The 14,772-nt window shown below is 33.2% G+C and overlaps 2 protein-coding genes and 1 pseudogene across 3 annotated transcripts; 2 read left to right on the top strand and 1 right to left on the bottom strand.

Annotated features, from left to right (window-relative positions):
- The first annotated feature begins 829 nt into the window (after positions 1-829).
- Positions 830-1,800, top strand: LOC125188988 (glycine-rich RNA-binding protein 7-like). Its single transcript, XM_048086137.2, has 2 exons — positions 830-1,007; positions 1,263-1,800. Exons 1-2 carry the CDS (start codon positions 894-896, stop codon positions 1,620-1,622), a joined length of 474 nt encoding a protein of 157 aa, XP_047942094.2. The 5' UTR covers positions 830-893; the 3' UTR covers positions 1,623-1,800.
- Positions 1,801-7,325: 5,525 nt separating this feature from the next.
- On the top strand, positions 7,326-8,444 carry LOC125190729 (transcription factor RADIALIS-like). The gene is made up of 2 exons (XM_048088105.2): positions 7,326-7,655; positions 8,184-8,444. Exon 1 carries the CDS (start codon positions 7,397-7,399, stop codon positions 7,640-7,642), a length of 246 nt encoding a protein of 81 aa, XP_047944062.1. The 5' UTR covers positions 7,326-7,396; the 3' UTR covers positions 7,643-7,655; positions 8,184-8,444.
- Positions 8,445-10,468: 2,024 nt separating this feature from the next.
- On the bottom strand, positions 10,469-11,426 carry LOC125190590 (protein RADIALIS-like 3 pseudogene; annotated as a pseudogene). Its single transcript, XR_016130855.1, has 2 exons — positions 11,087-11,426; positions 10,469-10,659 (listed from the first exon to the last, which is right to left on the bottom strand). The product of XR_016130855.1 is annotated as a protein RADIALIS-like 3 pseudogene (transcript).
- Positions 11,427-14,772: the final 3,346 nt, after the last annotated feature.

Raw genomic sequence — 14,772 nt, 5'->3', positions numbered from 1 at the left:
CTTTTATTTTGGTTAGTTTGAAAAATTGAGTTCTTTACCATCTTTTAGTAATATGTGACGCTATTTTTTTTTTTTTTTTCATTTCTATCTCTTATTTGTCCACCTGCAACTAATAGTACTTTATTTATTTGTGAATAATTATTTCATATGTCTTCTTTCATTCCTCTACATATAATTATCTCATTTATTTTTGAAGTAAATGGATCCACATTTAGTCACTAATTTATCCATATTTATTATTCTATAATTAGCATAGTCTATCAGCTTTTTCCATTAACTTTTTATATTTTATTATTTTTGTATTAAATTCGTAAGATTCATTGGCAAGATTATTTGGTAATCTATGAAGAGGGTGCATTCGTAAATGATTAATCAAAGTCAACAAAAGCATTTCAAAATAAGAAATTCGAAGGCAAAAAAGGAAAATGAATAAACAATACGCGGTATATTAAAATATTTCTGGATACACCCAAACGCCTTTAATAAAAGTCTATAAAAAGATAATATTCCATTACTATATTGGTACGGCTTAAATATCTACCGTTTCTTTCCAATATACCCATGCTCATCACGTGACATGGGCCCCACGTAAGAAAATATCTCACTAACCACCCTTCAACCCTAGTTACTTAAATGAGTTAAATCAATAGCAGTAATTTTTAATAATCGACATTTTAAAATAACAATATGCAATATATTTAGGGGGGAACTAATAGAGTAATTTATTTTTTCATTTATTCCAATAATAGCACGCTTCTTAATCATGGTTCACATCCAACCCCAATAGCTTAGCAATCTCCGCCTATATAAATCGTCCTCTCCCTCACTCTTCTTCATCAGCTCGCTCATTTTCCTTCTCGTATCATCGTTTCAGTTCTTCAGTTTCTCTAGAAATGGCTTCCGCTGATGTTGAATTCAGATGTTTCGTAGGTGGTTTGGCCTGGGCCACTACCGAGCAATCGCTCGAGCAAGCTTTCTCTCAGTACGGCCAAGTCGTCGATTCGAAGGTCTGTTTGCGAGGAGATCGGATCCCAATCCATCGTTTCTCTCTCATCTGATCTGTTTCCGTTACTCTGTTACTCTCTGCTACTGTTACTGTTTCTGTTACTAATTAGCTTCTGGAACGGTACGTTCTATCTTCCTCTTTTCCATCGAAGGGTCGAAGATTGAATAATCGCTTTTCAGTTCTTTGTTTCTCCAGATCTGTGGTGTAATTTGGTAGATCTGATTGTAATTCGTCTGGATTCGATTGTTTTATGCAGATCATCAACGATCGTGAGACTGGAAGGTCCAGGGGATTCGGATTCGTGACGTTCAACGAGGAGCAGTCGATGAGGGATGCGATCGACGCGATGAACGGTCAGGATCTGGACGGGCGTAGTATTACCGTCAATGAGGCACAGTCTCGCGGCGGAGGTGGAGGCGGAGGATTCCGTGGACCTCGCCGTGATGGAAGCGGCAACGGCGGTGGCTACGGACGTCGTGAAGGCGGAGGTGGATATGGAGGCAACGGCGGTGGTTATGGAGGAAACGGTGGAGGTTATGGCCGCCGTGACGGTGGCGGTTACGGTGGGGAGCGTTCTTCATACAGGGGTGGATCTGATGGAAACTGGAGGGAATAAGTATTAGGTTGCGACTCTTTATTAGTAATTTCCGTTGCTGTTTGGTTACTTGTTCTGTTACGGTGTTCCGCTATAAGTGATTTGTTCCTTGGGTCTTTGGTTACTGGATTTCTGTTGCTGTGTCGAATTAAAGTTTACAACGTTCTGATGAATGAAGTGAATTGATATTCTAATTGAATATTGTGGGAGTACTTATTTTTGTTTTTGGTTGTATTTTTCATTGAATTCAGATGCAGATTTCATCTGTTTTATTATGTGAAATTAAACTGGTACATTTAAATGAAAATGAATAATTATGAACCAAAGGAAAAATTAAGACCCAAAAATTGTGAAATGTCTCGCTTGTTTACAGTAAGAATTACAGAAGTATTAACTCTAGAGTCTTAAGTCTCAACATATGCAGATTGCAGATTACTTAACTAATGACAGCCCTATGCTGTGCACAGCCCGGGATCCATTTCCCCATCAAATAGGTATACATAACATTTATCAAATAGGTACACATAACATTTAAATAGTTTTTACAAGCTGCAGTAAATCCTAAACTATTGAATGACCTCTTGTTCGCCAACAAGCTTTGCATGGGTCCCGCGAGCCACCTAGTCGGACACGCGACACGTCTCGGTTGATATCAAATTCACTAATAAAACTTAAGAATGTCAGAGGGAATACCGTGCAACAACGTCTGAACAAGTTTAAAACATGATGAATGTGCAATTGAACTCGGTTTATATCAATTTTGCTAATCAAATTCGTACTCTAATTTTGCAATCGTCACTAGCAGAAAATGGATGGGCACAATTGCCATACTTGGCACTGTAGTCGTAAAACTGACATCTATTAACAAACTAAAAGGTATTGAGACAGGTGAAGAGATCCCACAGAGTGAATTGGGATCTTTTACTCCACGGCCAAATGGATTGATAGAAAACAAAATTGGGAACAACCAATTTAAGAATAAAATGGGTAAAGTTAAATGTTGGAATTGCGAGGAGTTTAGACACTTTAAGAGTCTACGTGAGACACCAAAGATATGTAAGATTAGTGATCAAAAAGAGAAATAGACAACAAACAATACCATGTCTCATGAGTCATGACGATAGTGGAGCGTTGGTTTTAGAATGAGTAGCCCCATGAAATCATAGGTGTTGGATTTTAGAGCATCGTTTCATTTATCCAACGATTTTGACTTAGAGGTAAACTATGTTTCTGACGATATTGGGTTTATACATTTGTTGAGTATGGAGCTTGAAAGGAAATAAACTAGTCCATGATTTTATGTGTATGTATGTGTATTATAAGCATTTCCAAGCAGCTTAAGTAACACGTATTCCTTTTTGAGACGTGATATGCTAAGTGGACATTTCCTTTTTGATAATAATTAACGCTTTTCTCTCTCTTACTCTACTTTATTTTTTTTTTCTCACTTTAATCAACTATACATTACTTAAATTCTTGTGCCAAAATAAAATTGCCTCACTTAGACTAGGACAAAGAGTATTTCTTAGGATTTGTTTCCTAATGTAACTAGGATTAGAACTCTATATATCGCCGAAATACAGAGTTGTTCTCTCATTTTAATTTGCATAAAAAAGTTACATAATGTAATTCTTTGCATGATATTGCATCATTCATTGATACACATCATATCGAACTTTATAAAAAATTTATGTGGTTATCTATTTTATATTTGTGATTATTTCCTATCAACAAATATCAATAACCTATGGTTCGATGGTGAGAAAACACAACAGGGATCGATGGAAAGTTTTTGTAAAGTTTGATGGATCTTATTTTGGCTTTTGAAAAAAAAGGATAAAGATTTGGTTAAGTTATGGAATTGTGGGGAGTATGTGCACCTTAAAAGTGGCCACCCTAGAAATAGAAGAACAAGGGTTAGAAAGCCAAAAAGATAACAAATACTACTACCATGTCTGATGAGGATAGATCTAGTGCTGATCTTGAGTGTAACTAGTCTGTCTAGAGTGTTGTGCCATTCATGCAGCAATATTGGCATAATGAATACTTATGTTTCTAACGATTCTTGGGAAGGTATATCTTGCTAGTGATGAGCCATTGGATATCGTGAAAAAAAGAAACATGATGATAGTGACGTCCAATAGATCCGTGAAGATTACCAATAAAGTTATGATACTCTTAGAGGTAGGAATGAAAGTACATTGTACTATATCACAACTAACTCCAATAATTGTTTTTTGCTTTGATCTTGTAAGTGGAGCAAATATTGCCGATTTATTACACTTCATCTTGGCCATGTAAGTGAGAAAGAATGAAAATAGTGTATGCTAAAAAAGTTTACTATTTGAAAATATGTTGAAGTTGACCATTGCGAGTATTTCATGTTTGTGAAAAATGTCACATATTCATCAGTTTTATATTTGTATTTGTAATTATCTGTGTAATTTGCATTAGAAAGTTATATAGTAAAATTCCTGGCTTGAAATCACCACCAAAGGTATATTTATATTGTTTCAGTCAATGTGTGTTCATTTTTTTTATATTCGTGATGAAAGGTTTATTTCATAATAGAAGGAATACTTGAGGTTAAAATTATTAATACATTCATTTTTTCGGGAGATAAAATTATTCCATTGGCGAAGCCCGACTCACACATGTGATATTTTTTGAGATAGGAACCTAATATCACATGGATTTGAATTTTGAATTATGTAAATTTCCAAATTTAATTTCGAATATAACAGAAATTTGTAGTACTTGTTGGTGACATGAGGAAAACCTTAAAGCACAGCCCATAAATTCTGAGCAATCCAAAAACTGCAATCAAATACGCAAGCTCTAAAAATCTCTCATAAGTAACCAATTGTATAAACACGAAAACCGCACAATTCAATTGTATAAGCCAATACCGTGATGTATAGCTTTGCTTAAGTTAGGAATTAAGGCGTAGTCTAGCAGACTATGGGCATGTCCATGGCTTTCCCGCACCAAGCTATCATGCTTCAGTGTGTGTGTGTGTGTTAGTGTTCCGAAGAGGGCCCAACCCTCATGTAACATCTTTCCCCACTTTCTTCGTTTTTTAATTTAATATATTGAACCATAAAAAAAAAGGAAAACTGCATATTTCAATTATGAATATTATATCCCTTTGTATATAAGAACTAACTTTTTTTTTTTCCTGAAAAATAAGGAGTACATTTCAAGTTATTCTCATTTTTTGTCCTATTTAGCTTCCGAATTAAAAAATTATTCACAATGATGCTATTGCTAATTATCTTAGGTTATTCTGGGCCAAAACTCTTGCCTCATATTCTCTCTTGTGGTACACACGACTATTCCAATCATATCGTATCAAATTTATTATTTGTCACTAGCCACATATCTCAATCTATGAATATTCATTTATTGAAACGAAATTAAGCTTCCACGACACCAACCTCCCTATAAAGTTTGCCATATCGAATCTCATTCCATCAAAAATATCTTTTTCACCAATTAATACAATTTTCAACCTTCAATTCCAATAGTCGTATACTCACTAGGTCCCCGATTAATTGTCACACCTTTTCATTTCGGTCCATCCATCAATAATTGTCACATTTCATTTTTTTTACCATAAATGGTAAGTAGGTCATACATTCCACTAACTCACATTTTATTATAAAACTAATATAAAAAATGGGTCCCGCATTCTACTAACTTTTTCAACCAACTTTTTTTTACATTTCTTAAATCCCGTGCCCGGTCAAAGAGTGACAATTAATCGGGGACGACTAGCTTCAATTTCACAAACCGATTTTTCACCTTCAAAATTCAACAAGTTTAATTAAAGTGCATTCCGAAAATAGCTTGATTTAATTAAGAATTCCGATCTGAATAATCCACAATAGTTTCACTAAAAAATTAAAATAAGGCCCCTAATGAGATTCTAATTACAAGTTGAAAGAATATGGACCATCCTACAAAATTCCCGAGCGTGACAGCCAGATTCAAACATGTTGTAACAATTTTTATACAAAAAAAATGGAATTTGTGAGACGTAGTTAAGATTGTATCTACAAATTTTGGTGAAAGTTCACCTTTTGAAAGATTCCTTTGCCTCTCAATACGCATATGTAACTATCATATAATCATTGTCGATTAGCCTATGATTGGTGATAGCCCCAAATTCCTATCGCATATTTGCAACTTGTAATATTCCCTCTCAACAACATAAATTAGCAAGAAATGAACAATTGCTTTATGCTGCCAAAGTTTGCCAAATATGTAATTTTCTGATTCTCTCTCATTTAATTGCTTGGTATTTAATTATTATTTGTAATAATCCATTAACAAGATTTTGGGCTTTGTTAGATACCAATAAAACAAAATCCAACTTGGTCCATAGAGACCGAAAAAAACCCTTATCTTCCGCGTACCTTTTGGCTTTTGCAATATTCCATAAAAGAGAGTTTCTTGTATGTGTATATTATGATGGAGATATATAAGTAAATTTACTAAGTATGTTTCCACTAAACAATGATTAATTACTATAACTTCCAAGTCATTCCATATATACCTCAATATAATGCTATAAACAAGCAAAACACTTAACACAATGTTCATAAATAACACCTAATTAGAGACAAAAAACAAATCATGTTTCTACTCTTTTCTATCCTTGTTTATCTCTGCTAAGATTCACCAATTTTTCACAGCAGATATTTCTAAAAGAAAAAAACGAACGGTGGTGACTTAGATATAGCCAGAGATTGCAGGTGCTTCTACAAACCTCCAAATTCTGATTTTTATAATCTCTATGGCTGTATAAGGTTGTAGAATATATTCAACACAACAAACTCTACCAATGTTTTGGAAGATTTTGGGAAGCAATTGAGGCCCCTCCAAGGCACAATTGAATCAAACAAATGCATGGACAGATCTTTTTTTGTGTTGAAATCGGAGATAAGATTATTAATTTTATTATGTCGACATGCCTTGTTCACCCTACAAAACTAACACAATCATTGTACTGAACTTGGCTAATACGCCTACGGATTTCTTGGAGCCAGCTTGTTAGTCGACGACATAGAAAGCAGAGAAAAATTCAAGAAAATAAAGTGATCAATAATTCAAATATGATCAATTTCTGCACTAATTTTTGAGAAACAAATTGCAGTCAAGTACATTCCATTTTGATGAAACTCTTGTACTAGTTTGTATGGTTTTAGACCCTCACAATGTTTTAGATAAGCCCACTCTTGTGATGTCTGTCTTGACAAATTTTGCTGTCTGTCTACCATATAATTTGATTTTGTATTTTTCTTGTTTTTCGTTTTGGGGTGTAGATATTTTTGCCAAGTGGGAAGTAAACAAACCAATTAATCAGCTGAATTAGCAGTTTAACATGTACAGATTTCACACTTTTCTTGAATTAAGTATGTGAAGCCACATTCTTGCACTTGAGATGCTCCCCATAATTTGTGATCAAATCTAGGTGCAAAAGAAGGCGTGATTAATTAACAAAGAGGTGGGATGACATTTTATATATGCAGATTCTTGAAAGGTTGTAATAGTCCTTTGTCTTGCTTCAATTGTGGTTCTTAACTAGACAAATCACTTAAATTCTTCAAGATTTTCCAAGTTTATAGTCCAGCTGTATCAACACCCCACCCCACCCCCTAACCATATGAAGCTTATAAATAAGCACCATACCATTTCCCACTTCCTCACTTCTACACTTGACCTCATTAGCCTCTTTGTTTTCTTGTTTCTCCCTATTACCATTTTTTTTTTGTTTTCCATTCATAAACAAAATGGCATCGACCTCGATCTCTCACTCGGGCAGCAGCAGCAAATGGTCTGCCCAAGAAAACAAGGCCTTCGAGAGGGCTTTGGCCGTTTATGACAAAGATACCCCTGACCGTTGGGCCAACGTTGCCCGAGCCATTGGGGGCCGGACACCAGAGGAGGTGAAGAGGCATTATGACATCCTTGTTGAGGATATCAAATACATTGAGAGTGGGAAAGTCCCATTCCCAAACTACCGGACCACGAGATAAACAAATTTTTAAGGTATCTATAATCAGTCTCGTGTTTTATGTTATCAGTATGTTTGTGTGTCTCTTATCTGACCACATTGGTAGATAGTAGAGTGAAATGTGGCAATTTCTCCATCATTGGTAATTAATGAACTTGGTTGGTGATAGTGAACATAAGTAATTGAATTTGTATGTAAATAATTAGACAAAAAACTATGTTGTTATTAATAATTTGTGCTCGTGGACACTAAGACAGGTAGGCCAGCTTCATGCATGTACTTATACATGTAGTTCCCATTCAATTAATCTAAAATCCTGCAGTTGTATTCTAGTGGTGTTGAAGTACTTAGAAATAATATAATATAGCATTGTCACGTGCAATTTTGTTTTCTATTTAGTGTTTTAACCACAATTTGAGCACGTTCTTTATTGTTTGCCTTTGCAATTTGCATGAATTCTCTAATATTCCATGCATGCAGAATATAGTTTACACTTCAAATCTCCTTTGTTATTTGATTTTTGTAATTTTTGGGAATAATGGGTATTATATGTTGTGATGCAGGTAATTAATATGAAGAGATTAAATAAAAGATGGAAGAAGGCAACCTATCTAATTGAAGCAATTATATATACGTATTTAGTTTTATTTTTTTTGTAGGAGTACTATTTAAGAATCATACAGTATTAGATGGTGATTCGCTCATGTTGGACGAAAGTTGTCCCTATAAATAAATATTGTATGTGACGTGGCATTATCAAACTATGTACCGATGGTATTTTTGAAGGAAAAATTTACAATAAAATGTACTACTTGCTAGTATTATTATATCGATCAGTGCGGTGCATGTTCATAATATTGCTAATTAAATATAATTTGTGAGATAAAAAATAGTATAACGATCTAATCTAAATATAGAATATTTTAATTTGTTGGAAATAGTATTCCTATTTTTTTTTTCTTTTTGGTTAGATGGTTTTATTTTATTAATTCTTGAAAACACCTATGAAGGAAAATAGAAAATTCATCATTGGGGTCTGAGGTATATACGTTTGTGTGAGTGCGTATTCTGTTTTATACTATCCATTAACATAATCACTCGACAATGTGTACATGATGAATATACACTAAATAATGGAGTACTATAATTAGAAAGTAGTGAGAGAAAATATTGTAATATTATTTGATTTATCTATTCACTTTATGTCAATAAGGGAAAAATAACACAGTATATATTTTTAAGGAATAAAAATAACATTGCTTAACGAAGTAAAAAAAATAGCTTAAAAAGGATAAATTGTTAGAAAAATCACAAAGTTTGATCAATTTTAGTCAATCCCACATCAATAATGATAAATTATATAATAATTTTAATTATTTTTTAATTGTACTATCATTTAGCATTTAGAGGGAAATGTATATTACATGGAAGTCAGAATCCATAATGGTTTTAGATATTTGTATATTACTCACCAAAGCCATTAATTTTAGTATGAAAAATAATACTAGTAAAGTATATGAATAGACTAAAATTTATTGGCTTCCAAATCATACAATTTTTTCCTCCAAATCTAAATCAATATGAATATGATGATTAAAGAAATATCAAAGCTATAATAATCTACATTTTTAAAGTGTGACATTAACCATAAATTTGACCAAAATTTATGAGTACAACTATATTTTTTATGATAATTTTCCCTTTCAGATGTAGAGATTCCAAAGCCAAGAGAAAGGCTCGATTTTTTTTGTCATGTCTCTCAATCAAATCAAGTATTTGGACGTTGAAAATAATGCGATATTTTTATATACTGGCAAAATGATGTGCATAAACCAACGCATTCGGACGTCGTATGAAATATTGTTATAGTATATAGCTTGATGGTTAATAACATTGACAAAATGACGCGCATAAAGCAAATTGGCGTGGACATTTTTAATATTCAAACATTAGTTTATTTAGAAATTGAAGAAAAAGCCACTAGAAAATGAGATAAATGAAAGGTACAATAAGTACAATCGCCATAATTTTTTAAAGAATTAATGAACATCATATGGAAAAAACGTCTTTCTCAAAAATAAATAAAGACACAAAATAAATCAAAAGAATGTGACGTCAACGGGAGCAAAATAACTCCAATGATCCAATAACCATAACATTAATTTTTTATTTAAGTTCTTCAAAATGGGAAACGGTAAATACCTTTTCAAATACCTTTTTCTTTGGAGAATAATTTTTCTTAAAAAGAATGTAAATATGGCGGTAGTTATAAGATTTGAACTTTCTATTTAGCTTTTCCATTGGAGATGCTCTAATATTGTTTTGACACGTATTGCCAATATATATTTTTGTCGGCGATAAATTTATTGACAATGCTACTATTTAATCGAGAGATTCCGATTCTAATTCTAGTACTCGTACAATGTTACCATTTAATATTTGCAATTTTCTGTAGTGACAATTTAGAGTAGTGATAATACATCGAATATTCTTACACGTTTTATTATATCAAAACGTAAGACGACCAAATCCACCAGCAACATATAATATAAGCAGAGCCGCACTATGAAAAATACAATTAAAAATTAGCAAGCTTGCTGCCAATTTAAATTACTTAAACATTGTAAATGTAAAAAGTGAATATATAGCATGATAGCAATGCTAATTTGATTTGAATGCAAATAATAGAAACACCTTTTCATTGATCTTATTCAATTGGAGGATTTCTTATAGTACTCTTTTGACCCGTCGTATTCATGTTACCATTTATTTGTATTCTTGTAGTAATTTATATGTCCAATATTCGTACAAGTTTGTATAAAAAAGAAAGATGATCAAACCCATCATATAAGTAGAGCCGTACTATATAAATTATTTGAAATTCGTGAAAATTACAATTAAAAATTAGCATGCTTGCTGCCAATTTATACTACTTAAGATAATCATCCTACTAAAATACATTCTTTCTTAATTCACTGCAAAAGCTCTATAATATTAATAACTCAGGTTCCCCGTCACATCTTTAGAAGGTTGAGTAGCCTGTCAAAATACAACAAAATTAGTTTATTACTTACTACTATTATTATAATAAAATCATACGCAAATATACATCTTATGTTATATGTAACGAGATCCAAAAAATGCATTTAATTAAGGCTATTTGAATTAATAGTAACTGTCCCACTGAAAAAGACATGCTTTCATTCCAGTAGATTCCGAATATTTTGGCTTGTTTTTAATAGAAACATTTTTATTACTCACATACCCTCATGGCCTCACACAATATATATTTCTACTCTTCTATATAAGAAAAATAATACTAATGATTAACGGAAATGAGTGAAATGTAAAATTATGATTTATGACACAACGACGAAACATGTATCTTAAATTCCTTTTCCATAAAATAGTAGTAATAAATAGCAATCCTTATATTATTTGACTGAAAGTAAATGTATAATAGTACCTTATTCAATTGGAGTTTTTCTTATACTTGGGAATGGGAACGTAGCCGGAATCGATGCGGCAAAGATCCTCTATGAGAATCTCGTAGTGGCGCTTCACCTCCTCCGCCGATTTCCCACCACCCACGGCCCGGGCCACGTTCTGCCACCGGTCCGGAGTTTCAGTGTCGAACCGGGCCAACGCCTTCTCGAAAAGCTTGTTCTCTTGTTGCGTCCATGAACTGGACCGGTGAGCGCTTAGTGAACCGGATGCCATTGATCGACAAAAAAACACTAAAAAAGTGTAATATTTGGCCCCAAATTAAAATCAAGAAAGAAAATAGATGTGGATTTGAATTGTGGGATGATGGTAATTTGCTTGCATGCAAGCTTCTTATATACTAGTACAAAGGTGAAGGTGGGTGGGGTGGGGGTTTGGCCAAGTTGGGGAATATGCAATTGGGAAAAGTTGAAAATGAGTGAGTCGTTTGAAGTATAACCACACGGTGAGGGTGTTTGTACGTGTACCAATATTTTCAACATATATATCATATTCTTTTTCATTACTTTTGATTCCCTTTTGCAATTAGGTGTTCCAATCTTGTAGGAATATAGAGATATGAAGTTGAAATACTTGCATTTGATGAGATATACTCAATATTAAGATGATATATAAATTTAATGCTATGATAAAAGGGATTTTCTATTTAGTAATAGTGAAATAACAGCGATCCGATCAACAACCTGTAAATATTGGGTTTATATAATTTAACCTATTTTACTCATATGATGTTTCGATAAAATTATAAAAAACAATTTTCTTCAATCTCGATCTTTCATATTTTCATCTAATAAATGAGATGCAGTGTTGCATTAAAGGGTTAAATCTCAAACAAAATTCGAGATGACGAAAAATTCATGAAATAAAGTTGGTTTTGGAAGTCGAAAGCGTAGATATTTGATGAATGATTGATTCGCTTTGGAGAAAAGCTCTTCACTCATTATTGGGCCATAATAGAAATATTCCTAAATTTATTTCACCTTTTAGGATCCCTGCATTAGTGAGTCTATACCCACTCCAATTTGGTCCTACCCGTTTTTGGGTCCAATAATATAAAAATTCCCATTATTGCAGATACAGAAATTTATTACATTCTTTTTTAAAGTGAGAATTAGATATTGATTTTTGGGGTTAGCCATATTTAGATTATTTGAGCGTGATCACTTTTGAAGAAATGGGGTTAAATTAATTTTATCATTTCTCCCTGTTTGCTGTATTCGAATTAATTCTTTGAGACCAAATTTTGATACAAAGCATGCGCTGTTCACGCAAGAGGCAAATTCATTTGAAAAGGCTAAGACTCGCTATCTGCATTGAAAACTCAACCAAGAATTGATGCTGAAATTCCAAAGTCATCCTTAGCTTTCCACCTCATCCTCCTCTTACTCATGCTGAGTTTTGGTGAATTTTTGAAGGGGCTAATTCCATCCTTCCACTTTGAAAATTGGTTCAAAAACCTAAAAAGTGGATACTGTTCGGCCCATAATTCATCTCAAAACTAGCTAACTAAACAAAGGTGCAGAGATTTAAATATGTGCGCCATAGTACTCAATGTTTGGACATAATTCATTTCTTGGATTTATTAGGATTGAACACTCCCTTATATTTGTTGAGTGTGGCTTAATTGGGTTCAAATTAAGATAAGATTGATTAAGAATATAGAAATTTGATAAAGACAATTAGTTTTATTTTGTTTCTCTATAATTATTGATAGAGGGCAGTAATAAAATGCATACTCATATATTGTACAAACTCCAAACTATGATCTGGACCCTTAAAAATATCAACAAATGATAAAATAGTAGCAACAGAAAATGTCAACACAATATCAATACAACATCAACCGTTGACACTGTGTTGACATTTTCTGTTGCTACTATTTTGTCATCTGTTGACATTTTCTAACAATCCAGATCATAGTTTGGAGTTTGTATAATATTTAGAGTTTGCATTTGATATCATTCATATTTATAGATATATTATAAATAGTATACTACTCTCTCCGTCCCGGCTAAGATGACACATTTCTTAGCCGGCACGGGATTTTAAGAGTTATTGGTTAAAGTATTTAATTGGAGAGAGAAAAGATGGGAGCAAGTATTAAAGTAGAGAGATAAAGAAAGATGGATATTTTAATAGGAGTGAAAAAAAGTGGTTGCGTGTATTAATTGGAAAGAGAATGTTTCCATAAAAGGAAATGTGTCATCTTAGTTGGGACAAACTAAAAAGGAAAACGTATCATCTTAAGCGGGAGGGAGGGAGTAGTCTGGAATATTTATTCCACGACTATACAAGTCATCAATTCACCATAAAGAGTTTCAGTTTCATTTGATTCATAAAAACTAGGCTTGCTTTATCGTATTATTTCATAAAAGCTCAAAAATCACAAGGGATTTTCTATAATATAGTAAGAAGAAGAATAGGTACAATAATAATAATTATTATTACTTATAATACTACTACTAATAATGAACATGTTTAGAGCTTATGCTGTCAAAGAGTGAATAACATTGACAGCCAAGATAAAATGTACAACTAAGAAGTGGGAAAATGATGTTTTGAGAAATGGTCTAGATGAGTACTCTGAAGCGGCCGATTTTATGCAATTTAAGCAGCCCAATAAGGCAATAACAAATCCAAAATGTAGAGCTTAATTATACAGTGTTAAGAAGAAGAAAATTGGATGATTTTTAGCCATCCTACTGAATTAAATTAAATTTGAAATGCTATGGCTACTGAATTAAATTAAATTTGAAATGCTGCGTAAATGTCTTAGGTTGGGGCAGAGGATGCGACGCCCTAAGCCTCACCCTATGCTCCGTCACATCAACATACTATCCTCCGTCACTTTCACCTATAGTTTGCCCTAAGCATTTTATTTATTATTTGAATATTTAAATACTACGAAAATTCATTAATCCTATTTTTTATGTATGTAAATATATCAATTAGCAAGAATAAAAATATAAAAACACCACAAATTAAAGGTAATCCTATTATCAATATTTATTTTTTATTTTTTTATATTTTATGCTTGCAAATATGAAAATCTTTGGAATTCATTATTGAATTTAGAGAGAAATTGAGATGGGGAAGAGAGTGGAATTGAGATGGAGAAGAGAGTGGAGTGAAAGGTGTGAAATGAAGTAAAAAAAATGGTGATATATATAGAAGAAAATACAAAAAAAAAAAAAAAAAAAAATGTGTGCATCCTCCGGCCTATCCTCCGCACCCCTGCAATGGGGCGGAGGATAGAGCGGAGGATAGGCCGGAGGATGCATCCTCAGTGTCATAGTCCGCGGATGATGCATCCTCCGCAGACGATAATGTGTGTATAGTCCGTGGTGCTGCAGTGTCGGACTAAGGGGCAGAGGATGCATCGTCCGTCGCATTCTCGGCCCCATTTTGGATGCTCTTATTTATCCATTGCAGTTTGATATAAACTTAAACAAAATAGGTGGTAGTAAATTGGTTAAGCATCAAAGGCATTGGTTTAGTGTTTAGGAATTAAGAAAATGAAACCTTGCAATTGTAGGGTGGTCTGATCCAGGGCCGGAGCCAGAATCTCAGTATAGGAGGGGCAAAAGTATACACAAGGAATTTTTAAAAATTAGAGGAACATCAATGAAGAAATTTGAATATATTTAC

Source organism: Salvia hispanica, chromosome 5 (genome assembly GCF_029641045.1).
Source record: "Salvia hispanica isolate PSC_SH4W2 chromosome 5, Shi_PSC_v1, whole genome shotgun sequence".
In the NCBI taxonomy this organism is placed as follows: domain Eukaryota; kingdom Viridiplantae; phylum Streptophyta; class Magnoliopsida; order Lamiales; family Lamiaceae; genus Salvia; species Salvia hispanica.
Note: the sequence above shows the minus strand (reverse complement) of the source record. Positions and strands in the feature narration are given on the sequence as shown.

Bases quoted from the DNA above. Each gene is read 5' to 3' on its own strand.
- LOC125188988 (XM_048086137.2), top strand. From the start codon at position 894: ATGGCTTCCGCTGATGTTGAATTCAGATGTTTCGTAGGTGGTTTGGCC. The intron at 1,008-1,262 runs GTCTGTTTGCGA...TGTTTTATGCAG, and splicing joins GCCAAGTCGTCGATTCGAAG to ATCATCAACGATCGTGAGAC.
- LOC125190729 (XM_048088105.2), top strand. From the start codon at position 7,397: ATGGCATCGACCTCGATCTCTCACTCGGGCAGCAGCAGCAAATGGTCT.